The sequence below is a fragment of the Euleptes europaea genome, chromosome 17 (genome assembly GCF_029931775.1).
Source record: "Euleptes europaea isolate rEulEur1 chromosome 17, rEulEur1.hap1, whole genome shotgun sequence".
In the NCBI taxonomy this organism is placed as follows: Eukaryota; Metazoa; Chordata; class Lepidosauria; order Squamata; family Sphaerodactylidae; genus Euleptes; species Euleptes europaea.
In genome coordinates this window covers 17,270,195-17,297,259 of record NC_079328.1, presented here as the reverse complement: position 1 = coordinate 17,297,259, position 27,065 = coordinate 17,270,195, and the positions used below count along the sequence as shown (strand labels likewise).

The following is a 27,065-nucleotide window of genomic DNA, read 5'->3' as shown; positions in this document are numbered from 1 at the left end:
AGTACAGAGGATTAATATCCAACACATTAATATTCATTGTCACTGATAACCCGTAAGTGTGACTTTTAACTTTTAACTTTGACATTAATATTCATTGTCACTGATAACCCGTAAGTGTGACTTTTAACTTTTAACTTTGACATTAATATTCATTGTCACTGATAACCCGTAAGTGTGACTTTTAACTAAGCAGAATATAATTTACTACAGCAGCAAATATGTACTGGGAGATAGCTGACTCTATAGCTTAGTTTATCAAGTTTCATTCTAGCACTAAAGTACCCAAAGGGAGTAAAAAAAAAAGGACTTACTTTTCACCAGATTTGCGATAATTCTCTGGGCATTCCAAAGAAAGGCAACGGAACCCTCCCTGAATGTTAAAGCAGGTCTCATTGTATGAACAGGTATGCGTTTCAGTAACACACTCATCAATATCTATAAAAATGGAAGCAGCCCATGAGAGAGAAAGAGAGAGAGAGAGAGAGAGAGAGAGAGAAAGAGAGGGAGAGAGAATGAATTCTGCTTAGCATAGATAGATTCGACAATGGTCCAGTTCTCATTAACGTGGTAGAGAGGCAACATGGTGTAGTGGTTAAGCGTGGTGAACTGTAATCTGGAGAACCGGGTTTGACTCCCCACTCCTCCACATGAGCGACAGACTCTAATCTGATGAACTAGGTTTGTTTCCCAACTCCTACACATGAAACCTGAAGGTGAGCTGCCGGGGGGTGGGGTGGGGATGGGACACAACCCTGCATAGTCAAGATGCCAACGACAGTGGAAGAATAAAAGACAGTTGGTACATTTTGATGCTCATCGGGGAAAAAGGTCCAGTAGTCCTTCTTCCCAGTAAAAGAAAGAAATACAATCAGTAACCAACTAGCAGAAGGCAGCTTCAAATCTTCCTTTAACAGCCAACAGCTGCCACCTAAGATAGTCACCTAGGCCTGGGCCTCAGAGGAGGAGAAAACCACCCTCAGTATGTGAGAAAGCTGGAACCTGCTCAGTCACAGGAGACCTGGGAAGTAACACCTGCCTCACACATACTGTCCATCTCTCCCAGATGACAAACATATGACACCTATATTTTGCAAAAAACATTTCACTGTGCAACAGAAGCTCTGTAATTCTAGCCTTTTACGAGCACCACCTTTGCGCATACCTTGGCAGTTCCGTGAGTTCGATGCCAGTTTATAACCAGAAGGGGGGCAAGTGCACTGAAAACTCCCTGGAACATTATTGCAGCGATAGGCACAGATATGTCCTCCGGTTGGCAAGGCACATTCATCAATATCTGAAAAGCATATTCGCAAATTAGGAAACATAATGAAGGCTTCCAATGTATAGGTAAATTGTGGGACTCCCTGCCCCAGGATGTGGTGATGGCTGCCAACTTGGAAGGCTTTAAGAGGGGAGTGGACATGTTCATGGAGGAGAGGGCTATTCATGGCTACTAGTAAAAATGGATACTAGTCATGATGCATACCTATTCTCTCCAGTATCAAAGGAGCATGCCTATTATTTTGGGTGCAGTGGAACACAGGCAGGATGGTGCTGCTGCAGTCATCTTGTTTGTGGGCTTCCTAGAGGCACCTGGTTGGCCTCTGTGTGAGCAGACTGCTGGACTTGATGGGCATTGATCTGATCCAGCATGGCCTTTCTTATGTTCTAAGGTCTTGTCGCAAGACCCCTGCAACCGTCCAGACTGCAGTTTGTGCAGGTTTCCATGGAAATATTTCTGCTCACACAAAAAAATCAACAGTGTATTTTCCTACAGATGTTGAATCCAGCACATTCAGGAAAAATACTTTTTTACAGAACCTTCAAATTGCAAGGTGTGAGCTTTGAGACCACTGCAGCCATGGCTCAGGAGAGAGGCATGCTCATGTGCTACAATGATCTCTGCTCAAATTCACTAGAACCATGTTGAGTTTAGATCCATCACCATTGAAATTCCCAGTTCCTCTCTGGGGAAAATTTAGTGACTATTCCCATTTTTGTCCCCTGAATGAGAAACTCAGCAGAGGATGAAAACTTTTTCCTAAGCAAACTAGCAAATGTGCATTAAGAAATTCATAAGCAGCAGAAATACCACAAGTTTAATCTGAAGCCGGACAGCCTTGCTTAGGTGAAACTTATTAGAGGCGAAGTAAAAGAATTCTGGTGAAATTAATGTACAGTGATTTCTCAAGAACTTGCTGTCAAATTTTACCTAAAGCAAGACCAGAGCTGAAGTTGGAAGGTTCTGCACAGACAAAACTCTGGAATCGTTTGGGGGGAATTTAAAAGACTACTTTTAAGAACTGCAGAGTTTCTGGTGGTGCTCATATATCTCTAAATCCCATATTTAGAAAGTTTATTAACAGAAGCATGTTCATTGTTTATTAAGAACATGCCCTGCCCTTGTACATCCATCAGAATCTGGTCTCTACAGAGTCTGGTCTGCTAGTTTGCTCCTTCGCTAAAGTGATTCGTGCCATTTTAAAACACAGCAAAGTATTTGTAAGTTCCACATGTAAAAAATCAGTCCCACTTCAGCCCACCCCACAAGGCTGGTTCGCACATGCATGCATACAACTTGATTACACTGCTCTCATATATGATGCATATATAGTCTATCTCAAAGAGCTTTGTGAGTGAGGTGGTATCAGGTGGGATAGTGTTCGGCCTGTGGTGGCTCATTCAGATAAGTAATATGCTAGCTGATGCTGCATTAATGCAAGCATGTATGTGAACCATGCTGGGGGTGTGATAGATGGGAAGGGAGGGACCATCAGGAGCAGATGTGCATATTCTGCAAGCAGATGTTCCCAGGTTCAGTCCTTGGAAGCTCCAGTTTAAGCAATCCAAAGCAACAGGGTTGGGGAAGGCCTTAACCTAAGACCCCAGAGAACTATTACCAGCTGGAGCAGACAGCACTGGGCAAGACAGACCAGTGGTGTGATTCAATATAAGAGGGGCAAAACATCAACGAGAGCCACCGTGGTGTAGTTGTTAAGTAGTAGACTCTAATCTGGAGAACCGGGTTTGATTCCCCACTTCTCCACATGAGCGGCAGACTCTAACCTGGTGAACCGGGTTGGTTTCCCCACCCTTACACGTGAAGCCAGCTGGGTGACCTTGGACTAGTCACAGTTTGCTCTGAACTCAGCCCTGCCTACTTCACAAGGTGTCTGTTGTGGAGGGGTGGGGAGGGAAGGTGATTGTAAGCCGGTTTGCTTCTCCTTAAAAAGGTAGAGAAAGTTGGCATATAAAAGCCAACTCTTCTTCTTCTTCAGTGGAACAGTTTCTTTGCAGCATTTATAAGCTGCTTTTCTCCCCAAAACACCTCATGGGAAGATTCTGAACAATCAAACCAGTTAAACAAAAAATGCAATGAAATAAATAAAACAGATCCCTGCAGGGTCTGATGGATGAGTCTGCCAAACATGGGCTCCACTAATAAAAAAACAAACCTGACCTGTACTGAGTGATAGGTAATAAACAAACAAAAAACAGCACTATGGCTCAGTGTCATTATAATAATACAAATACCAATGTAGCAAATTACTAACAAAAATACAATACTAATATCCATCAGATGAACAGGTAATCTGCAAATGGAGCAACCAGAACCAGTCCACAAAGGAGTCCAAAATCATTCAGTTGTGTCTGATAAGCTCAACTTGTGAATGACACGAAAGACGCTGAGCCTTGCATCTGAGTCTTGAAAATCATCATAAGCTAGATAAATACCAGAACGTGCTCTCCAGATGACAAAAACACGTTTTGCTGCCAAAGCTTTATCAGCCTGTAAACTTCTTCAATTACGTGTAGACCACAGAGGGTTCAAAGGCATTCGCTGCATCATACAATTGTGGGCTACAGGCAAAGGGCCAAGAGCTCATATCTCTGCCCAGCCCAGGTTTGCAAGAAGCGGTAGATGGACTGAGCCCAGCTGGAACTCCGCTGCTGCCTGTGACAAGCATCTCAGCTAGCCAGGTTGGGAGAGATTCGCCTGCAAGCCGCTGCCAGCCAGAGCGGGCAACAGATCAATATCCTGACTTAGAATAATTGAAAAGGGGTCGCCGTGTTCGTCTGTTGTAGCAAAATCAAACGAGGTCCAGAGGAACCTTAAAGACCAACATTTCTTTCAATATTAAGTGTTCATGAGTCCGAAAGCTCACATAGAAAGAAATGTTAGCCTTTAAAGGTGCCGCCGGACTTCTGACAAGACCGCTTCAAAGTTCATAAGGACAGCGAACGTCAGGAGTGCTACTCACCTTCACAGGTGATCCCATCCACATCACTAAGCTGATAGCCCCGACGACAATAGCACTGATAGGAACCGTACACATTGGCACACTCCTGGCTACAGGGATTACTTTCACATTCATTCAGATCTAAAACCAACAAAAAATACAGTATTTGAACTTACTGTAGGTGTTCAGTGGTTAAATGGCGAAAAGGTTTGATTCTCAACACATTTTCAATTTAAAAAAAATCTTCACACAAAAGAAAAAAGTAACAATTATAACATCAACTGATCTTGTTCAACTCTACAATACATTAAAAAGCAGTCATCAAACTGTGGATTAGTAACATCCTTTAACTGGAGAGCCAGTGTGGTGTAGTGGTTAAGAGTGGTGGGCTTTAATCTGGAGAATTGGGTTTGATTCCCCCTTCTCCATATGAAAGGCAGACTCTAATCTGGTGAACCGGGTTGGTTTCCCCACTCTTACACATGAAACCTGCTGGGTGACCTTGGGCCAGACACAGTTCTTTCCAAACTCTCTCAGCCCTACCTACCTCACAAGGTGTCTGTTGTGGGGAGAGGAAGGGAAGGAGATTGTAAGCCGGTTTGATTCTCCTTAAAAGGTAGAGAAATGTAAAAACCAACTCTTCTTCTACCCATCAGGGTCTAGTCTCAGTGGCAACTTTTAAAAACAAGGCCACTCTTTCAGTGGTATAGGTCACATTTCTAGAACCAGTGACTCACTAAGCAGCAAACACATGACAGGAACATGTCATCAGAGACATATTACAGGAGGAGGTTAGTAACAGGAAACTCCATATTTTAAGGCAGTAAACTTGCAAAACTCTTGCTAGGAGGTGACATCAGGGGAAGGCATCGGCCTCTGTGCCCTGTTTGTTGGCCCTAAAGGGCAACTGGTTGGCAGCTGTGTGAAACAGGATGCTGGACTAGATGGACCACTGCTCTGATCCAGCAGGGCTCCTCTGATGTTCTTAAGCAGAGGGGACAGAGTGATGACCTCACCAGTGTCAAGGCCTCGATCACAGGCAGCAGACTAAGAAGAAGAGTTGGTTTTTATATGTTGACTTTCTCTACCTTTTAAGGAGAATCACACTGGCTTACAATCTCCTTCCCTTCCTCTCCCCACGACAGACTCCTTGTTAGGCAGGTGGGGCTGAGAGAGTTCAGAAAGAACTGTGACTGGCCCAAGGTCACCCAGCAGGCTTCAAGCGGAGGAGTGGAGAAACCAACCCGGTTCACCAGATTAGAGTCCGCCGCTCATGTGGAGAAGGGGGGAATAAAACCCGGTTCACCACACTGGCAAGAAACACAAGCCAAGTACAAGGGATGTACCCTAATTAGGAGCAAGAGGAGGGTCCGGAACCCTCTCCACCACCGAGTGACCTCCCCTTCTGCTCCTCTGAGCATGTATGCTAAGACAGGCAGAAGGCATGGCTCCCTGGTTGTCTATACAGCCCAGCCTTCAAGAAGGTAGCAAAAATGGCCACCCAATAGGGGACTGCAACCCAGCAGAAGCGCCTCTGACATCCTTGACCCAAAACAAGGTACCCAAATCTTTTGCTGAATTACCTGATAAAATAGCCCAGGAGGCAACAAATCCTTATCCCTACAATAGTTACAAACTAACAGCACATGGACTACTGTCGCTAAATCCCTAGCGCTGCAGGGACCAAAATGATTGTTTAAAGGAATTTGCTTATAGTGGCCCTCTAGGATTGCTGATGCAAAACACTGAAGTGCACTAAAGGGTCTCCTGTATTTAGACACGGACAAAAATACTTTGAATAGTTTGCACTTCAAATTTGGAAAGGGCTTGGGTATTAGTTAATTTATCATATAAATCACCAGAAGATGCATGCTAAGGCATGCACATGTTCTCCATTAACTTCAAATCTACCATTTCAAAAGTTAAAGAACAATCTCTGTGAGCCATAGCATATAGCTTCCGATAACCTATATCACAAATTCCCTAATGCCTGAGCCTTTTCCAAACTGTAACAGTAATAGTACCATAATAAATGCCTCAATCGTATGTTAAGTAGTCCCAGAATGACTGAGAAATCAAGCCTGTATCTTCCCATTCTGGAGCCCCGTGGCGCAGTGGTAAGCTGCAGTACTGCAGTCCAGGCTCTGCTCATGACCTGAGTTCGATCCCGACGGGAGTCAGTTTCAGGTAGCCGGCTCAAGGTTGACTCAGCCTTCCATCCTTCCAAGGTCGGTAAAATGAGTACCCAGTTTGCTGGGGGGGGGGGGAAGGGAAGATGACTGGGGAAGGCATTGGCAAACCACCCCGTAAACAAAGTCTGCCTAGTAAACGTCAGGATGTGACGTCACCCCATGGGTCAGGAATGACCCAGTGCTTGCACAGGGGACCTTTACCTCTTTATCTTCCCGTTTATTTGAATACATCCAGCAATCCAAACAGCTACTCCATAGAGTAACTGAGGTACCACTTAAGCCACACAAACCTAATAAATACTTGTGGTTTTTGCACACAATAGATATGTCTGAAAGAGTTATGAGGATTAAATTGAGCTATTCATTGTACATCCAACAGAAAATGCCTGGCAGCAGACAATCCGATTTCACTGGCACAAGTTTGCCCATCAGCAAATGTGGTTGAGGCTGTGATAACAAGCAGCTACCTTCGCATGACCTCCCGTCAGATGAAAGTCTGAAACCCATAGTACAGCTGCAGTAGTAAGACCCAGGAGTGTTTTCGCATTTGTGAGCGCACAGGCGACCGGGGTAACGTCGACATTCATTCACATCTACGGAAAGAAACGTAGGCAGAAATCTTGGTAGTGACTTGTTTATACAGCAGGCATGACAAATGGGTACTTTAAAATATCAGCATCCAGGAACAGGATGAGTGACTCAGAGAAGACGATAGCTTGGGCTTCAGTGCCCAGTTTATACATCTTGAGAAAATGTCACCACGACACCGGAAAAGCCAATGTTCCCAGAAAGATTCCCAAACAACTTCAATAATGTAGGATAGCAGGATTCCTGCTTGTGTCAGCATCCCAACACCACATGGATAGGAATGACATGACCAGCATAGCCACATGTGAGAAAATCTTTCTATGTTACCAACATGGCCCCAAACCATCTGTGTGTTTTTTAAAGTTGCTGCACCATCTCAGTATCATATAGATCAGGCTTCAAATGGGCTTAAATAAAAAGGTGTCTTCTGTTTGGGGAGGGGCTGTGGCTCAGTGGTAGAGCATCTGCTTGGCATGCAGAAGGTCCCAGGTTCAATCCCTGGCATCTCCAGTTAAAGGGATTAGGCAAGTAGGTGATGTGAAAGACCTCTGCCTAAGATCCTGGAGAGCCGCTGCCGGTCTGAGCAGGCAATACTGACTTTGATGAACCCAGGGCCTGATTCAGTATAAGGCAGCTTCATGTGTTCATGTGTTTAACTTTACAGCCCAACAGTTTAAGATCCTCCTCAAAAGCCCTGTTCTTCGTGCCTCCACTTACACAATGAATGGAACAATAATGCCAAAAAACAAAAACACCCCCAAAACGAACAAGTATCAGCTGGCTATTGTTGGGGGTGGGGGTGAGACAAACCAATCTATCATTTATTTGAATGGTGAAACTAAGCCATAGAAGAGTTAATGTGCTATTAAACAGTTTGTTCAGGACGGTGGTACATGTATCCCTGTTGTAAAAGCAAAATTTGGTTGGATTATCTTTCTCCAAGTGATGGAAAACGGGGCAAAAGAAAAAGCCAGTCGGAGCCACTTACCAGTGCATGATCTACTGATTCCATCAAAATAGTAGCCCGCTCGGCACTCGCACCGGTAGCTGCCAGGGGAATTGATACAAACGTGACCTTCTCCACATGGCTGATTAGGTGCCAAACACTCATCCACATCTTGGAAAAGAGAAGGGTTGGAAAGATCATTTCAGGTGAAAACAGAACATGAGAAGTAAGCAAAACCGACTGTCAGTTATTCTGTGCAAGAATATAATGCACTTGGAAATGGGAGGCTAAAATCTGGAACTAACAAGTCAACTCTCTTCCATCTAGCATATTGGCTGGGCAGCCACACTGTGGCTTCAAAGTCACATAGTTGTGGCTAGAAAAGTTGGCTTTTATATGCCGACTTTCTCTCCCTTTTAAGAAGAATCAAACCGGCTTGCAATTACCTTCCCCTCCGCACAACACCCTGTGAGGGAGGTGGGGCTGAGAGAGCTCTAAGAGAGCTGTGACTAGCCCAAGGTCACCCAGCTGGCTTCATGTGGAGGAGGGGGGGAAACCAACCCGGTTCACCAGATTAGCCTTTGCCGTTCATGTGGAGGAGCAGGGTATCAAACCCGGTTCTCCAGATTAGAGTCCACCACTCCAAACCATCACTCTTAACCACTACACCACACAGCCAGAGAATTAGCAGTGGCTTCCCAGGGGACCTGGCACCCGGGACACTCTGTGGCAGCATTCTAAGGTATAATGGAAGCTTTTAAAAAAATAGCTAGAAAAATCTGAAGATGGTATGTTTATTAATAGCAAAAAAAAAAGCTATGATGGCAAAATGGAACTTCCGTGTTCCGAGGCAGTATAGCAGGCACTGGGGACCAACGTGTAAGGTCATCACCATCCCACCCTGCCTGTAAGCTTCCCCATCTGGTTGGCCATTATCAGAGAAAAATTCTGGGCTAGAAGGACCCTTCACAATAGAAGAAGAAAAAGAAGAAGAGTTGGTTTTTATATGATGACTTTCTCTACCACTTAAGGGAGACTCAAACCAGCTTACAATCACCTTCCCTTCTCCTCCCCACAACAGACACCCTGTGAGGTAGGTGGGGCTGAGACAGTGTGACTAGCCCAAGGTCACCCAGCTGGCTTCATGTGTAGGAGTGGGGAAACCAATCCAGTTCACCAGATTATAGTCCGCAGCTCATGTGGAGGAGTGGGGATCAAACCCAGTTCTCCAGATCAGAGTCCACCGCTCCAAACCACTGCTCGTAACCACTATACCATGCTGGCACATGTTCTTGGGTTGAGTCTGTAGCTGCTACTGACCGACACATCTTGTCCCTTCTTCATTAAGGTGATAGCCCCGTCCACAGTTTGGCACAGTCCTCTGGCAAGCAAAAGAGCCATCCGTGTTGATACACGTCTGGCCAGTTGGACAAGGCGCATTCTCACTCTGGCATTCATTAATATCTGCAAGAGTACAAGAAGTTAAACTTGGAACAAAACTCTTTTCTGTAAGCAAACAGTTAAAGAGAGAAGAAAGGCGATCCTGAAATCCTAACTGAAAATGTTTCTCGGAAATGGCAAAAGCATAGGCATCAACAGTATATAATGAAAGAATTTTCCAAGAGGCAAATGTAGTGAGTGAGAAATGCAGATCCATGTCCATGGGAACTAGCTAGGAAGTACAGAAGGCCTTACCAATACAGTTGCCTAGCGCATCTTGTATAAAGCCGCTCTTGCACTGTTGCTTGGGTCGGCAACGAAAGGATCCTGGAGTATTCTGACAGATAAAATCGGGGAGGCAGTTATGAGTACCAGTCTCACACTCGTCAATATCTAGTACGTCACAAAAAAAAAAATCCGTTAGCAGAAGTGCTCAGCAGTCATTCAGACACAAGAAGCAATTAAGGAGATCAGACCAAACTAATCTGCATTCTAAGGCTATGTTAACACTGCAAGTTTCGGGCTGAACTAGAGGGTATCTCAGCAAACACATGGTCCCAACCCTACATCAGCTAACAGGTTTTTTTTTGTGTGTGTAAACATCAAGTCACAGCTGACTTACGACGGCCCGTACGGTTTTCAAGGCAAGAAACGTTTGGAGGTGGTTTGCCATTGCCTGCCTCTGCGTCATGACCTTGGTGTTCCTTGGAGGTCGCCCACCCAAATACTCGCAAGGGCCAATCCTGCTTAGCTTCTGAGATCAGGCTAGCCTGGGCCTATCCAGGTCAGGGAATGGGGACCAATATATGCTTACGAAACATATGACCAATATGCATTTGCAATATATAAACTCTATTCCAACACAAGGAACACACTTAGAAAATAAGTTCCTTTACAATAAAGTTAGCTTATTAAATTCCATTGTTTTACTACTGATATTTGATGATCACTGATAATTAAATAATTCACAGAGCACAGATATAGGTATACAATGTTTTATACTACTTCCTTTCCCCAGACAATGAGGTGAAGTAAATCATCTTAAAGCAAAGCATTAAGGCATGATCCTGCCAAAATTAAACACTTAAGCACCATGTCATGTCAATTCAACACATGTGGCTGGGTTGGAACTACCACATTGCTTTCTGTCCCTGTGGTCCCTTCTTACCCTGTATAAATAAATTCCAAGGGTCATGAGGCCCACATGTTTTAATAGCCCCATGGGCTGTGGGGGAGCTGCTGTGGGGAGAGGAACTCGGCCAAGACCTGCATTTCCTTTGGCAGTAGTTAGGATCCAACCCATGGTTTATTTCTTCATGGAAATCCATGGAATGTTTAGCTTTGGCAAGATGACAGAACAGCGATTTTTTCTGGACCACGAAAGCAAGTCCATTGTTGAGATGGAATTCGAACCCACGTTATCCTGTTTCACAACTAGTACTTCACATTAGCTCATACTGGATCTCATGCATTGCAATCCTAAACAGAGTTATACCCTTCTAAGCCCACTGACTTCAACTGGCTTCGAAGGGTGTATCTCTGTTTCGGGTGGCACTGTAAGTAATGAAACTTAAGCTCAAATTAAAAATTTTCAGTAAACTTTTGACCACACCAATATCATATACTTCACACCTCTGTGTTTGTGATAGGACAATCCTTCTCAGAAAGAACTAAGGATCATGCATAGAACTTCTTTTTAAGCAGGAATGTTTCTGCTCAACACTGGATGGGGCCCAAGACTGCATTAGAATGGTATTTTGTAAAAACAATCTGTTTATATTTCGGTTCAAGTAGACCTCAACTTTTAGTAGCAGACAGGAGCATTGTGGCATTGTGTAGGGTTGCCAGCTCTGGGTTAGGAAATACCTGGAGATTTGGGTGTGGAACCTGAGGAACGCAGGGTTTGAGGAGGGAGGGACTTCGATGAGGTATAATGCCATACAGTCCACCTTCCAAAGCGGATATTTTCCCCAGGTGAATTGGAGACCCAGTGTGGTGTAGTGGTTAAGAGTGGTGGTTTGGAGTGATGGACTATGATCTGGAGCTCCGGGTTGGAATCCCCACTCCTCCACATGAGCGGCGGACACTAATTTGGTGAACTGGATTAGTTTCCCCACTCCTACACATGAAGGCAGCTGGGTGACCTTGGGCTAGTCACAGCTCTCTTAGAGCTCTCTCAGCCCCACCTCCCTCACAGGGTGTTGTGGGGAGAGGAAGGGAAGGTGGTTGTAAGCCGGTTTGATTCTTCCTTAAGTGGGAGAGAAAGTCGGCATGTAAAAACCAACTCCTCTTCTTCTCTGTCGCCTGGAGATCATTGCCAATCCCAAGAGAATTCCAGCTACCACCTAGAGGTTGGCAACCCTAGCACCGTGCCACCAAACCAATGCAAGAGGAGGCCTTGGGCACCTGATGTTAAGTGAGCTGATGGTGCTTAACCCTTCCCCTCGCTAAGGCTTTTCCCTGCAGCCCCCACCCCTATGGCAAATGACCGAGGAAAAGTGGCAAGCAGAAGAAGCCCCCACACCCACCCACTCTTTCTCCTCTGCAAACAGTCCCCTGGTACCCCAACATGGTTCATTAGTGACCAAGGTCCTGCTCAAGGTCTAGCTCTGCTCTTTGTGTGGCGAGTGTGGTAGCCGCATATTCACTACTCCAGGCGGCTGCACATATGCTAAAGGGTACATATGAACACACAATGGAGAAACAACTTCAAACACTATAGGGTGCTTTCACACATGCCGAATAATGCACTTCCAATCCACTTCCAATGTACTTTGCAGCTGGATTTTACTGTGTGAAAGGGCAAACTCCACTTGCAAACGATTGTTAAAGTGGATTGAAAGTGCACTGAAAGTGCATTATTCAGCATGTGTGAAAGCAAGCCAAATGTAAAGAAGGAGCAAATAAGTGACTAGCATAAATAAGCAAGCACCATGTAGCTGAGGCAACCACAGTTGAACACATGAACACATGAAGCTGCCTAATACTGAGTCAGACCCTTGGTCCATCAAAGTCGGTATTGTCTACTCAGACTGGCAGTGGCTCTCCAGGGGTCTCAGGCCGAGAGGTCTTTCACATCACCTACTTGCCTAGTCCCTTTAACTGGAGATGCTGGGGATTGAACCTGGGACCTTCTGCATGCCAAGCAGATGCCCTACCACTGAGCTACGGACCTTCCCCAATGCCCACCCCTTAGAAGGGCATTACATTCATTGCTGCAAATATCAGCATTTACTTGGCAAGCCAACCTGCCATGTTTTGTGCAAATTGGGCCTAACACAGGATTGGAGCCACTGGGAGAGTTCACAGAAGGTTTTGGGTGCAGTGAGGAGAGGAAATCCAGTAAATTCTCCTCTTTGTTCCTCTTCTGGTGCTGCAAGCTATGAGTGGAAGAGGGAGACTGAAACTATCTTACTCGACTTCTCCTCCACCCACCGCCATTGCTGCAACCTCTTATCCTTTGATGCATTTTGCTTACAAGACTCAGAAAAGGGTTTTGGTGCAAAGAGCAGCAGCTTGGGGAAGGCAAGGACCATTGCTTCTCCGAGTTCTTCCGGTGGATCCAACCCACAGTGCAAAAAGACTAAAGTAGCTTAACATCATTAGGCACAGAAGCACATTTCTTGTCTTTTCAGGCAAAAAAAAAAAAAAAAGATTACAGACAGACACATACCTTTGCAAAGATTTTCGTCTGTTAGTTCATAACCAGTTCCACAACTGGTCTCACGCTGACAACGGAAAGATCCTAGCGTATTGATACAAATTTGTCCAATGCCACAATTGTGGTCTGCAGTGATACACTCATTAATATCTAGAGAGAATTCAGGTGAAAAGGTATGAAACTGCAAATTCACAATACCGGCATTACACCTTCAGATGGCCTGACTTCAAAAGCAACTGCAGACAGCGAAGACCAAATATAATTAAACTATCAGAGCAACGAAAGCTTTTTTCTAACAACAAAAAAGAAAGCCCTAAACTTAAGCCCCACTAAAATAGATTTGCCTGCTTATTTGTAATAATACATAAGTACTGAACCAGGTGGACTTTCTCGCTTTCGTTTTCCTGGTTTTTATTTTGTTCCAATTTCCCCATTACTAATTAACTAATCATCTCATTACAAGTGCTTTCAAAGGATAGGATCACATTCCATCCATTGATACAAATTCTCCTTTTCAAAGTATGCCGTTAAGAGTGGAACTACATGTTACACGGCTCTCAGGACTGCTGGTGAAAATGCGAACCCTGGTTGAGTTGCCTTGCTATACCTGTAGGGTTACAATCCCTGGATCATGAGAAAAGAGTACACAAGTACACTCTTTATAGGATTGCCAGGTCCCTTGTCGCCAGAGGTTTTGGGGCAGAGCCTGAGGAGGGGGGGTTTGGGGAGGGGAGGGACTTCCATGCCATAAAGTCCAATTGCCAAAGCAGCCGTTTTCTCCAGGTGAACTGATCTCTATTGGCTGGAGATCAGTTGTAATAGCAGGTTGTCATTTCAAAAAGAGTACATTTGGCTACAATTAGTGAAAAGCAGGAGTACGCTGTTTTACCACCTCAAAAAGAGTACATGTACTCTTAAAAGAATACAGTTGGTAACCCTATCTTCCCATCACTTCCACATCTTGAGGTTATTATCCTGAGCATTTCTCCCATCATTCCCTTCAAATCTGGGGCAGGAAACGCATAGCATAATGACCTCTGGTTTCCAAAGCCAAAAAAGAGAACAACAGGAGACGATCCAGCCACAGTTTAGCTGTATTCATGCTTAAATTCAAAACTGTTCTTTCATTTCGGTTTTGCTGTCCTCTCATTCACAGGCTACATGAAAGCCACCTCGAAACTAAAGAGACCCAGGCAGGATATAAATAGTTTAATTAACCAATTAACTATAGTTAGCTATATTTCTTCTTGCTCATAGGAAAAGCCTACATTTTATTACGGCAAAACCCACGGAACATAATGGAACTCACAATGCCATCCTAAAGCAAGAGTTACACTGTTCTAAGACTACTGACTTCAACTGACTTAGAAGAGGGTGACTCTGTTTAGGATGGCACAAACATACCTCGGAGATATTGAGGGTTCAGTTCTCAGTAAAGCGAGTTGTACGAATTTTTTGGTTTCCCAGTGCATATAAAAGTTATGCATATAAAAGTTATGTTTAACCTATACTGTAGTCCAACGTTTTTCAACCAAGGTTCCCTAGAACCCTAGAGTTCCGCGAGAAACAGTGATGAATAGGCTAATCATAAGTAAATTATATGTAATCTTATGTAGGGGTCCCCTGAGACATGAATATTATTTTAAGGGTTAAGGGTTCCGCAAGGGTAAAAAAGGTTGAGAAACGCTTCTGTAGCCTGTTAAGTGTGCAATAGCATTATGTCTAAAAAATGTACTATAATAATGATGGAAACATTTGAAATATTGTGAGGACTACCAAAATGGGACACAGAGACACACAGCGAGCACATGCTGTTGGGGAAATGGCGCCGACCGACTTGCTCAAAAACACAATATCTGCAAAGCGCAATAAAGCGGGGTATGCCAGTACTATTCATTACATACTATGTAACCCTGGTATGACCTTTTCTTTCCATCTCTTCTGACCAGATGCAATTCACAGTTGCTGCAATCCTCTTTCTTGACTTCAAAAAACAAAAAAACAGAGCGTACCACCTGACAGCCTCCCCAGGGACATTCTGGCTGACAAACCCGCCCCCCCATCCCTCAGAGGAAGATGGATGTGACAGCAGTCAAACACAAAGGCCATGTATTCATGGAAGGTTTTGCATTGGATTTGCCACTCTTTAGATGCACTTTTTCCCCATTCATATTCTCAAAACTCAACAATAAGTTGCCATGCAGAGTTTTGAGAATTCAGATGGGGAAAATGTGCAAAGAGAGGCAAATCCAATGCAAAACCTTCCATGAATAAATGGCCAAAGAGAAGGGAGAGCCCTTCTCCAATTCTCACTTCATTTCCTCTTCTTAAGCAGCTGATGTTTCTCTAAGAGATGGGAAGGCAAGTACATAAGAAAGGCCCTGCTGGATCAGACCAAGGTCCATCAAGTCCAGAAGTCTGTTCATACAATGGCCAACCAGGTGCCTCTAGCAAGCCCACAAACAAGACTGCAGCAGCATCCTACCTGTGTTTCACGGCACCTAATATAACAGGCATGCTCCTCTGATACTGGAGAGAATAGGTATGCACCATGACTAGTATTCATTTTGACTAGTAGCCCTCTCCTCCATGAACATGTCCACTCCCCTCTTAAAGCCTTCCAAGTTGGCAGCCATCACCACATCCTGGGGCAGGGAGTTCCACAATTTAACTATGTGTTGTGTGAAGAAATACTTCCTTTTATCTGTTTTGAATCTTTTGCTCTCCAGCTTCAGCAGACGACCCCACATTCCAGTATTATGAGAGAGGGAGAAAAGCTTCTCCCTGTCCACTCTCTACATACCATGCATAGTAGCAAGGGAAGTTAGCTCAAAAGGACAAACGGAGCTAGCAGCTCCTTTTCCTACTTGGGAGGGGGGGCGGTCTCTATCCCTTCCAGCTTTCTCCTCCTGGTGATGGGGCAGAATTCTCTATAGGCCAATTCAAAATTCCTAGCAGGCCCAGCTCTCCAGGTGGTGAGTGTCACATGCAGCCAGGCCCTCGCTCTGCACTGGCTTAGGCCGTTAAGCGACTAGAGACTCGGCACAGGAGTTAATGCTTTCTGTATCATGGTTTGCATTCCAGAGCTCTGCATGTGCTACTGCAGCTTACTAGTTGTCAGCTTAAATTATAGTCCTCTATTTGGAAAAAGCCCCTGATGCTGAAACGGTTATAAAGAGTTTTCATGTTGACTTTTACGGTCAGTCTCTCATATAATAAATGATTATTTTGAGCACTATGTCCAGAGGCTGCTGAAGCAGGATTTATAGGTGGCAGAGCAGAACAGATTACTGAAGGAGACCAGAATAAATTACTGGGTAGCCCCTTTTTATTCTAGAATCGGATTGTCTTCTTAACTTGCTTACACTGCTCCAGACAGAAAAGGAGGGTGCAGCGGACTGAATGTGTGCAAAAAAGAGGGAGGGAATCCCTGCACAAAGAAAATAAAGTCAAGGAGATACGCTAGTGTTGAAATGGCACCAACACACACACTATGGGACAAGCTCATAAGGACATAAGAAAAGCCCTGCTGGATCAGACCAAGGTCCATCAAGTCCAGCAGTCTGTTCACACAGTGGCCAACCAGGTGCCTCTAGGAAGCCCACAAACAAATGACTGCAGCAGCATTGTCCTGCCTGTGTTCCACAGCACTCAATATAATAGGCATGGCTCTTCTGATCCTGGAGAGAATAGGTATGCATCATGACTAGTATCCATTTTTACTAGTAGCCATGAATACGCCTCTCCTCCACAAACATGTCCACTCCCCTTTTAAAGCCTTCCAAGTTGGCAGCCATCACCACCTCCTGGGGCAGGGAGTTCCACAATTTAACTGTGCATTAACTATGCAAATACTTCCTTTCATCAGTTTTGAATCTCTCACGCTCCAGCTTCAGCAGATGACCCCGCGTTCTGGTATTATGAGAGAGGGAGAAAAGCTCCCCCCACTCCCGCAGCTGATCCATTAGATGTGCTTCATTCAAATTCTTCTGCAAGTTTAACAACTGTGATTCTTGCAAATGCCCAGCATACAGTTAAAAGCAACAGAACAACCACCCTTTTTTACCTTCACAGGTGAAACCATCTGGCTGAAGCTGGTAGCCCATAAAGCAAGAGCAGAGAACGCTGGACCCTGTATCCCGGCATTGCTGTGTGCAAGGACCACCTCCTATGAAACCAAGGACAGTTACGGTTAATAGCAGAACAGAGTTAACTATTTTCAAAACATCCATCATAAAAAAGCCCCAAGACAAACCTCAGCCCTTTAAGGTTCACCACTACTACCGTTTCTGTGACTTCTGCTAGAGGACAACAAGCAATTCATTTCGAATTAATGGTTCAAAACCAGTGCGGAATTGTGCTGTCAAAATATCTCAAGCTTGCAATATTCACTTAAAATAAACCAGGAAAGCAGAACATTTCCCCAAAGGAAACCAGGACACTAGGCAATATTGCCAAGTTACAAAAATGGACGGCGTCTGCCCCGTGTCTGTCTGTATGCAGAGTTTCACCGGATGTGGGCTGTTGAACAGGTTGCTCGCTCTTGCTCTATGTACACCATTCCTGTTACTGGAGAAAGGTTTCTGTTCCACATTAGGAGCCCCTTCTCTTTCTTAGCTGCACATTCCTGGAAAGATTTCCCACTTCTGGAGCATTTGCCAGGTAAGACAAAATGTCCGTTTCTGCCCCAGGATAATCCACATTATGCGCCATTAAAAAATGAATTCTATAGCCTGCACAAATTTTGCTAATTAAGAGAAATTATGCACAAGTTACATTTGTTAATAACTTGCTGGGTATTCTGTGATGCATCTCCTCCTCCACTCTATGAGAGAACTCCCAAACCTATCATCTATTACAGATCAATCTGTCATTAAATTTTGGTACTCCTTCTTTGAGCCATCAACAGCTCCTCCTCTGTTTCAGCTGTTAACCTCAGGTATCTCTGTGTCCACCTGGCCTAGTAGGTTAGACAAAAGATTTCCCCTCCCAAAAGAGCGATTGAAAGCTGCAAGGAATAGTATTCGGAAACCAAGCTGTAAACAGTATTCCCTGGAAATCTTAGGTACTCTACTGGCTACTAAGAGTTCAACAGATTTTGCTCATAAATCGTCAAGCATAAGGAAACTTGCTGTTAAAAAACCACAGGAAGCATAATTCTGTGGGCATCCTTTGACTTAAAGCTAGCAAAGTGCAGCCATGATGGAATATGAAATTAACTCACCTCTGCAGCGGTCGTGACGGTAAGGATCCTCATGGTCAACCTCAACTGGTAATGCTACATTGAAGAGGGGAAGAAGGTGCAACCTTATAAAAATGAAATGCCAGCTTCTATCATGGTTACCCCCAAGGCCCCACCCCTTCCCTGCTGGGGACCATGTCTTGGGCCTCCCTCTGATCTGAGTGTCTTATGGAGTGGGAGGTACAGGGAGACTCCATGCTTAGTCTCAAACTAGACTGAGGATCATGATCAGCCTGTGTGTGTGTTAAGTGCCATCAAGTTGCTTCCGACTCATGGCGACCCTATGAATCAGTGTCCTCCAAAACATCCTATCCTTAACAGCCTTGCTCAGGTCTTGCAAATTGAGGGTTGTGGCTTCCTTTATAGAGTCAATCCATCTCTTGTTGGGTCTTCCTCTTTTCCTGCTGCCTTCAACTTTTCCTAGCATGATTGTCTTTTCCAGTGACTCTTGTCTTCTCACATTGCGACCAAAGTACAACAGCCTCAGTTTAGTCATTTTAGCTTCTAGGGTCAGTTCCACTGTATCTGTAACACTCCTCCAACACCACATTTCAAAGGAATCTACTTTCTTCCCATCAGCTTTCTTCATTGTCCAGCTTTCACAACCATACAAAGTAATAGGGAATACGATGGCATGAATTAACCTCATCTTGATTGCCAGTGACACATCCTTACACTTAAATGATCAGCCTATATGCAATAAAATGTGACTGCAAACTATGTGCAATAAAATGTGACTGCAAACTGGTTTGATTCCCATGGGAATGCTGTCACACCTCAATCAATGATCCCTTTCTGTGATTCTCCAATGCCCCGCCCACTCAGGGGATCATGAACAACTGATGTTAGCAGGAGAATAATTCAGAATTCTATGCTATTCAAAAACATTCTTCATAATGCAGACCCACTCAGAACCCTATACAAATACTCAACCACGAAGGATAATTTCATCCTCGGATCCATTAACACTCTCTCTGAAAGCACACAAGTCTCTCCAGAACATCCAAGAGAGACTCCATTCAATGGTACCGGTCATTTGGGTACCCCACAGGGGGTCAGACACCCCCCTATTGCAGTTACTTGTCAGAGAGAAGTGAATGAGAGGGGTTTCCCAAGGCACTGCAGTTTTTGAGTTGGTTTGGCTTTCTAGACCTTCTTCCATCAGTAACAGAAGTTGGTTTTTATCCCCAGACCTCCTTCCAGCACTGGCACAAAGCAACAACCCTTCTTCAAGACAGCTAGAGTATGACCTAACATATCCTGCTCTACTCTCTCTCCCCCAGTCTCTCCCCTGTGTCCTTCCCTCCATCCCCACATCTCAACTCCAATCTTTCCAACTCCAATCTTTCCAACTTCTGGCTGTCTGGCTTTAACATCCTCTGGCTTCTGGTTTCCCCACTCCTACACATGAAGCCAGCTGGGTGACCTTGGGCTAGTCACAGCTCTCTTAGAGCTCTCTCGGACCCACCTACCTCACAGGGTGTCGGTTGTGGGGAGGTGAGGAGAAGGTGATTGTGAGCCGGTTTGATTCTCTCACCATGGAGTCCATGGGCACCACATTGGGGACCTCTGTTTTACATCCTGCATGACCTCAGGTACATTGTGAGACCTCTCATTACCTACCTGAAGCAACGAAGTTTGTGTTCCATTACCGCAGTCAGTTGCTTCTTGGCAGAACTTACCTAACTCTTTGTTGGGCCCGTCCACAGCCAATGGGTCGGTGCCTTCTTGCCCCTCAACACAACAAGCTCTGAAGACCAGTCCACACTGATATCCCATCTGCAGGCTCTGCTCACAGCTGTTCCCTTGCTTGCGGGCCACGTTCCCCATAAAGCAACAGTAACAGCATTTCTGCCAAAATGAATGAATAATTTATTTACGGCTTTTGCCGGAACAGAGTAAACAGTTACGATCTTAAACAGGATTTTAAAAGGGTAGGTATCAAATCTAAAAGTATCTCCATAACTTAATAGAAACATATTAAAATGCCAAAATAATTACATTTAAAAATATTGTCCTAAAACAGGGGTGGGGAACGTCAGGCCCAGGGGCCTTTTAAGGCCCGCGAAATAATTTGGTCTGGCCCTTCGTAAATCCAACGTGTCTCCCTGCAGATTTAAACTGCAGGTTATTATGCCAGTTAATTTTGTGTTATACTGAATCAACCACTAGAGGGAACAAAGAACGTGCAGAGCAGAAAACCCTGCCCCTGAAGAAACAGGAACTTAGAAGTGAGGAAAATGAGAATGCAGAAAAGACCACTGTCACATGATGCCTTGGGTACCCCTTAGACATTATGGGAAAGGAGGAGACCAAGTCTTGGGACTGCCTTTTTTGGTGGCAGTTCCAGATCTGCCCTAATGACTAGTTCCAGCCCCAAAAGTAGGGTTGCCAGACCGCTGCTGGCAGTGGGAGACCCCCACTTTGGTGCCCTGCCCCCCCCCCAGCGCCATTCAGCCAGTGGGGGAACTTACCGGCAGAAAACTTAGGCTGGGGCCTCTGGCATCAGCAATGCGGCAAGTCAGCGAGCACTGGAAGTGATGTCATCACAGCAACTGAAGGGATGCTTTGGTATTTGGGCAAAACTCTATCGTAGAAGCCGTTTTTACCATATGCCAGAAGTGACATCGCCGCATTGCTCATGCTGGAGTAAATTCCTCCACCCACCAGTTGCCAGGGGGTGTTGGAGTGAGAGTGACTCAGCATGCCTGGACATTGGGGGCGCTAATTTAATCTAAATTTGTAGTTGTTATCTCTTGAATGGGATGCTCCTGTTTGTCTGAACCTGGGGACTGCCCACTAACCCCTCCTCCTTCTTTCTCAGTAGCCATTTTCTCTCTCTCTTTTCCACATGGTCTGCTTGGAGGCAGACATTTCAACTGGTCTCTCCTGTAAAAAACAATACAATCATACTTGCACTCACATGACGCTGGATTAGCTAGCCACTTGTATAGGGAAATGTATTCTTTAGATTAGGCTTCCTATTTTTTCCTATCAACTGCAACAAGAATGTTAACAGACTAAACTTGAATAAATGTAAGTTCTACTTTTTTGCGATTTGCTTCTTGGGAGGATTGATTTTACTGCACTCAACATCACGCTTCCATGACTGGGCAAACTCTGCCATGTTGTGTGTGTGTGTGTGTAAAGTGCCGTCAAGTCGCAGCAGACTTATGGCGACCCCTTTGGGGGTTTTCATGGCAAGAGACTAACAGAGGTGGTTTGCCAGTGCCTTCCTCTGCACAGCAACCCTGGTATTCCTTGGTGGTCTCCCATCCAAATACTAACCAGGGCTGACCCTGCTTAGCTTCTGAGATCTGACGAGATCAGGCTAGCCTGCCATGTTAACCATATATATAAAACCCAATAGGGGGTACCTGGCAACTCTACCCAAAAAAAACAAGATGAACCTTGAAAATGTTAGCAGCTGGCAACAAAATCGAAATTGTTGTATGTGGGGCTGCCCTTGAAAAGTGTTTAGAAACTTAAATTGGCACAGAGAATCTGCAGCCAGAATGTTGATTGGAGTGGGTCATAGCGACCATACCACTCCAGACTTGGCCCATCTACAATGGCTCCCAGTTTCTTTCCTGGCAGGTATCCAGGTGCTGGTGTTGACCTTTAAAGGGGTTGAGCTAAACACTATCTAATAAAACAATCTATTTTTAATCATGTATTGTGCATATTCTTTTCTTCACGTTTGTTGATGTTATACACATCCTGAGACGCTGGACACCACATACAAGGTGTGAGTCGTGAGCCATGTTTTAAGGCACATGGATTAACTAGTTTGACATACAGCCACACAGAATAAAAGGCTTTTATATATACATTTTACCTTGTACAACATTTGTGTATGTGTCAGGATGTGTATTGTGAAATTGTGTGTGTGTGACCATGGAAGAAGGCCTGTAAAAGGCCAAAACGCATCTGGTCAGATCTTGATCGTTTTATATACTAACATCAACTATTATGTGTTGGTAATATTTGTAACTATGTTTGTGCTTTTTAGGAAGTCTGTATTTTAGGCCCCGTGTTTTTAAATACAAATTTGCACAATATATAATAAACATAAATTTATTGGTTGTTTTATTAGATAGTGTTTAGCTCAACCCCTTTGGTTTCCCCTGACTTTTCGGTTGAGTTCAGTCAGTCATTTATTAATATGGCACATGGCCAGTCACATACAAATTTTAGGTTGAGTTTATTTGTTCCCCTTTTTTCTTGAGTTGACCTTTAAAGCCCTATATGGCTTGGGGCCAGCATACCTGAAGGAACGCCTACTCCCTTATGAACCTCCCAGACTAATATAGTCACCTTCAAGGCCCTCCTTCCTGCTCTACGATTGCCTGTGCTTTTAAATAAAAATTTTAGTTTGGGTTTTAATTGTGTTCAGAATGCTTGTTTTAACTGTTAGCTGCCTTGGTAGCCCTGATGGGCAGGAAGACAGGGTACAAATTTTGTAAATAAATCAATAATGTCAGTTGTCATGTATCAGCCTGACCTGGATAGCCCAGGCTAACCCAATTCTTGGCAGCTCTTGGAAGCAAAGCGGAGACAGCCCTGGTTGGTACTTGGATGGGAGACCATCAAGTAAGGCTAGCATTGCTACCCAGAGGCAAGCAATGGCCAACCACCTCTGCTCGCCTCTTGCCTTGAAAACCCTACTCAGTCACTATGTCAGTTATGACTTGACAGCATTTAAAAAAACACTCCAGAGGCAAACATCTCACTCGTAGTATGTTTTAAGACTGGCCACAGGAGGGCTCTCGCTGATTGAAGTGAAAACTTCAGAAAAAGAGATACAGGAGGATTGAAGAATATGAGAGAGAATACGAAATGCGCTTAATCGGTCCATGGGGGGGGCACAGACCAAGCTTGAAGGCTTCACTGCTGCCTCTGCTCTGTAGGAAAGGCAGGGTATAAATAGTTTAATAATAATATATAAAATGTAATAAATGAGTGAACTGAGAGTGCAGAATAAATTCATTGCTCCCCTGCCACGATAGGGGAGGGGCTGTGGCTCAGTGGTAGAGCATCTGCTTTGCATGCAGAAGGTCCCAGGTTCAACCCCCGGCATCTCCAGTTAAAGGGACCAGGCAAGTAGTTGTTGTGAAAGACCTCTGCCTGAGACCCTGGAGAGCCGCTGTCGGTTTGAATAGGCAATACTGACTTCGATGGGCCGAGGGTCTGATTCAGTAGAAGGTAGCTTCATGTGTTCATGTGATGGAAAAATCAGTAGCAAAATGCCAGATTTAGGCCACTTCAAGTGTTGTCATTAAAAGTCAGCCAACACACTTCAAAGGCAATTCAGGGTTCCAGAAAACACCATCTGGAAACCACAACAGGAGGCTACAGGAAGACAGAGCACTGTGGTGGGGCTGTGAAGTAACAGTTCTTCATTCAAGAGGAGGAACTTGAATGTCTCAAGTCTCACCTTCACGATTTTGTCTTCATAGGTAGAATTACCTTCATGCGACTCACAGTCTTCTTGCTTACTGGCGAGAGCGATTCCAGCAGTACAATGCCTCTCCTCCAGATGACTGAGACAGCACTGCTCCTGAGCAATGCTAAAATGAGAGAATCCCAGACTCAGCACTCATAGAATCACAGAATCCTAGAATCACAGAGTTGGAAAGGGCCACACAGGCCATCTAGTCCAACCCCCTGCTCAATGCAGGATCAGCCTCGAGCATCCCTGACAAGTGCTTGTCCAGCCTCTGCTTAAGGACTGCCAGTGAAGGGGAGCTCACCACCTCCCTAGGTAGCTGATTCCACTGTGGAACAACTCTTACTGTAAAAAAAAAAAAAAAACAGTCCTAATATCCAGCCGGTATTTCCGCCCACAATTTGAACCCATTGTTGCAAGTCCTATCCTCTGCTGCCAACAGGAACAACTCCCTGCCCTCCTCTAAGTGACAGCCCTTCAAATATTCAAGACAGCCCTGCCATGCTGAAAGCCGTTTCTGCCCTGTGCCCAAATCTGATTCTTTTTATCCAACCCACCTGATGTCTATGGTAGACAAGCAGAGAATATTGCTGGGAACACCCTGTCCAAACATTCTGGCTTTCCCAAAATAATGTATTTAATTCCTCATTTAACACCGTGCTTCAGAGTAATGGGGACAGCTCTTCATGGGCCACGGTAATTGGGTCTCAAGTATATACCTGAATTCTTGTAAATAATGAAAACAAACCTTTCCTCCCTGAATATAGAAAAGTAAGGAGCAAGCACCAAACAAGGGGTTTGGCAACAACACAGGTATGGGATGAGACACCACTTTTTCCTGCAAAATGAGAAGTGGGGCTCAGTTGAGGGGGTCGCAGTGACAGGTTACAGGGGGAAGCTGAAAGCAAGAGATGCAATAAGAAGCTTGCCCAGTTTCCCCTGTAAATGGTCCCCTTCTAACTGACAACTAAGAGGGCTATTTCAAGGCATTGATTCACCTTGGCCAAGTTATAAACGTGCAAACCTTTCTTAAGGAGAAGCAGCTGGAAACATGTCCTGTCCTATCTTGAACTTTAAAATATCTTCTCTACTCTTCAGATACAGAAACTGAGAAATGGACAACTGAACAGACTTCTGACACCAAAGAAGATTAAAAACCTCACTGCTTCAATGACCACAGCATGCCAAATACTTTTAATTGGTCCTCACAATTGCTTCAGTCTAGTTCGGAGGCAACATTTAACAGCTAACATTTAGATATATCCTAGGATATTCTGATATGACTATTTGCTCCAGTACCCAGGATAATATGATTTGCAAAATTAATGGTTCCTATTTGCTGTTATGGTTCCTATTTGCTGTTACCTTTTATTGAGTACCTTAATTATTATTAATAGAACCATTTTGAGAATAATTTTATGATTTAATCCCTTACTTATACCTTTTATTAATTTTATGTTGAGTATTGACTTAATAATGTTAGATAAGATAAGAGTATGTTAATTAAAATAGTAATGGGATTAGCCCAGTTAGCAAAAGTTTTTACAATTTATTCTTAGACGGAAGAGGGTGAGGGGGAAGTCAATTTTTAGAATTTTTAGAAATTTAGAAATTTTAAGTGTTTTTTTTTGTATTATTAGTATTGGATAACGTTTTATATGTTAGCATGTCAAATTAAGAAAATAAAAAATTTTATTAAAAAAAAAAGATTTGCAAAATTAACACGGTGATCTTAAGCAGAGTTACACCTTTCCAAGTCCATTAGACTGAACAGTTTAAAAGGGTACCTTTTAGAAGTCTGCGGTCAAGGTGGTATAATGGTTGGAAAAGGGCATTGTTTTCTGAAAACAACAACACGGTTGGTCATACAGCTGATGCATCGCTGCCTCCCGTCTGACCTCTACTCTGCACACCACCCAAAACGTGCCAGGCGCACCAAATGTTAGCTTTCCACTACGAACTTTGGAACGTGTGGCTCATTTCCATAAGGGAGGTGTAACAGCTGTTGTAAGTTTGGAGTTAGCCTGAAACTGCACGTCATTTTGTTTCTAAGTCCTGTGTTCCCATTCCCCTCATTTGCCTATCTATGTGTGCTTAGAACAAACAGTTTCAAATTGGATCCTCAATCCGAGGAAATTTCAGTGTTAATCCTCCCTCCACGTTCTACCAAAAATAGGGGAGAGAGCAGGGGAGTGAGGAGATGAGGAACTCATCCAATGGGGGAAACGTTCAGTCGCATTGAGCTCTCACCTGCAGTCCAGAGTGGTACAAGCTAGACCGAGGTTTAGGGTTGCCAACCTCCAGGTACTTAGCAGAAACAATAGTACTGTGGCTAAATGAAATTGACAACCTCAAAACATGAAACAAATATATTGAATATGTAATACCAATACAACAATTGGTATTGCATATTCTAGTCCAACCCCATATTCAATATATTTCTTTCATGTTTTGAGGTTGTCAATTTCATTTAGCCATAGTGCTATTGTTTCTGCTACTCTCCTGGTTTAGCATGAGGTTTTTTTCAATTACAACCTCCAGGTACTAGCTGGAGATCTCCTCCTATTACAACTGATCTCCAGCCGATAGATCCTCAATCCGAGGAAATTTCAGTGTTAATCCTCCCTCCACATTCTACCAAAAATAGGAGAGAGAGCAGGAGAGTGAGGAGATGAGGAACTCATCCAATGGGGGAAACGTTCAGTCGCGTTGAGCTCTCACCTGCAGTCCAGAGTGGTACAAGCTAGATCGAGGTTTAGGGTTGCCAACCTCCAGGTACTTAGCAGAAACAATAGTACTGTGGCTAAATGAAATTGACAACCTCAAAACATGAAACAAATATATTGAATATGTAATACCAATACAACAATTGGCATTGCATATGCTAGTCCAACCCCATATTCAATATATTTCTTTCATGTTTTGAGGTTGTCAATTTCATTTAGCCATAGTGCTATTGTTTCTGCTACTCTCCTGGTTTAGCATGAGGTTTTTTTCAATTACAACCTCCAGGTACTAGCTGGAGATCTCCTCCTATTACAACTGATCTCCAGCCGATAATCAGTTCCCCTGGAGAAAATGGCCGCTTTGGCCATTGGACTCTAGGGCATTGAAGTCCCTCCCCTCCCCAAACCCCTCCTTCCTCAGGCTCTGCCCCAAAAACCTCCCGCCGATGGTGAAGAGGGATCTGGCAACCCTACTGAGATTCCACTCCTATCGAAGAAACCGAGTCATGTTGTGGAGAATGTGAATTAAAGGACTAGCAAGAGCTCAGCCCCAGGGACATCTCTTTCTGTAGGATTCAAT

At 44.2% G+C, this 27,065-nt stretch overlaps 1 protein-coding gene across 1 annotated transcript in view; it reads right to left on the bottom strand.

The window, feature by feature from the left end:
• FBLN1 (fibulin 1) overlaps positions 1-27,065 on the bottom strand; it is a 64,796-nt gene that overhangs the window by 18,819 nt on the left and 18,912 nt on the right. Inside the window, exons 4-15 of the mRNA XM_056862306.1 lie at positions 23,748-23,880; positions 19,993-20,161; positions 18,293-18,346; positions 17,135-17,236; positions 13,081-13,218; positions 9,663-9,800; positions 9,288-9,431; positions 8,010-8,138; positions 6,901-7,026; positions 4,263-4,382; positions 1,163-1,294; positions 312-435 (exon numbers count right to left, since the gene is read on the bottom strand). Of these exons, the coding sequence (XP_056718284.1) occupies positions 312-435; positions 1,163-1,294; positions 4,263-4,382; positions 6,901-7,026; positions 8,010-8,138; positions 9,288-9,431; positions 9,663-9,800; positions 13,081-13,218; positions 17,135-17,236; positions 18,293-18,346; positions 19,993-20,161; positions 23,748-23,880 (1,509 nt within the window). The remainder of the gene's footprint in view (positions 1-311; positions 436-1,162; positions 1,295-4,262; positions 4,383-6,900; positions 7,027-8,009; positions 8,139-9,287; positions 9,432-9,662; positions 9,801-13,080; positions 13,219-17,134; positions 17,237-18,292; positions 18,347-19,992; positions 20,162-23,747; positions 23,881-27,065) is intronic.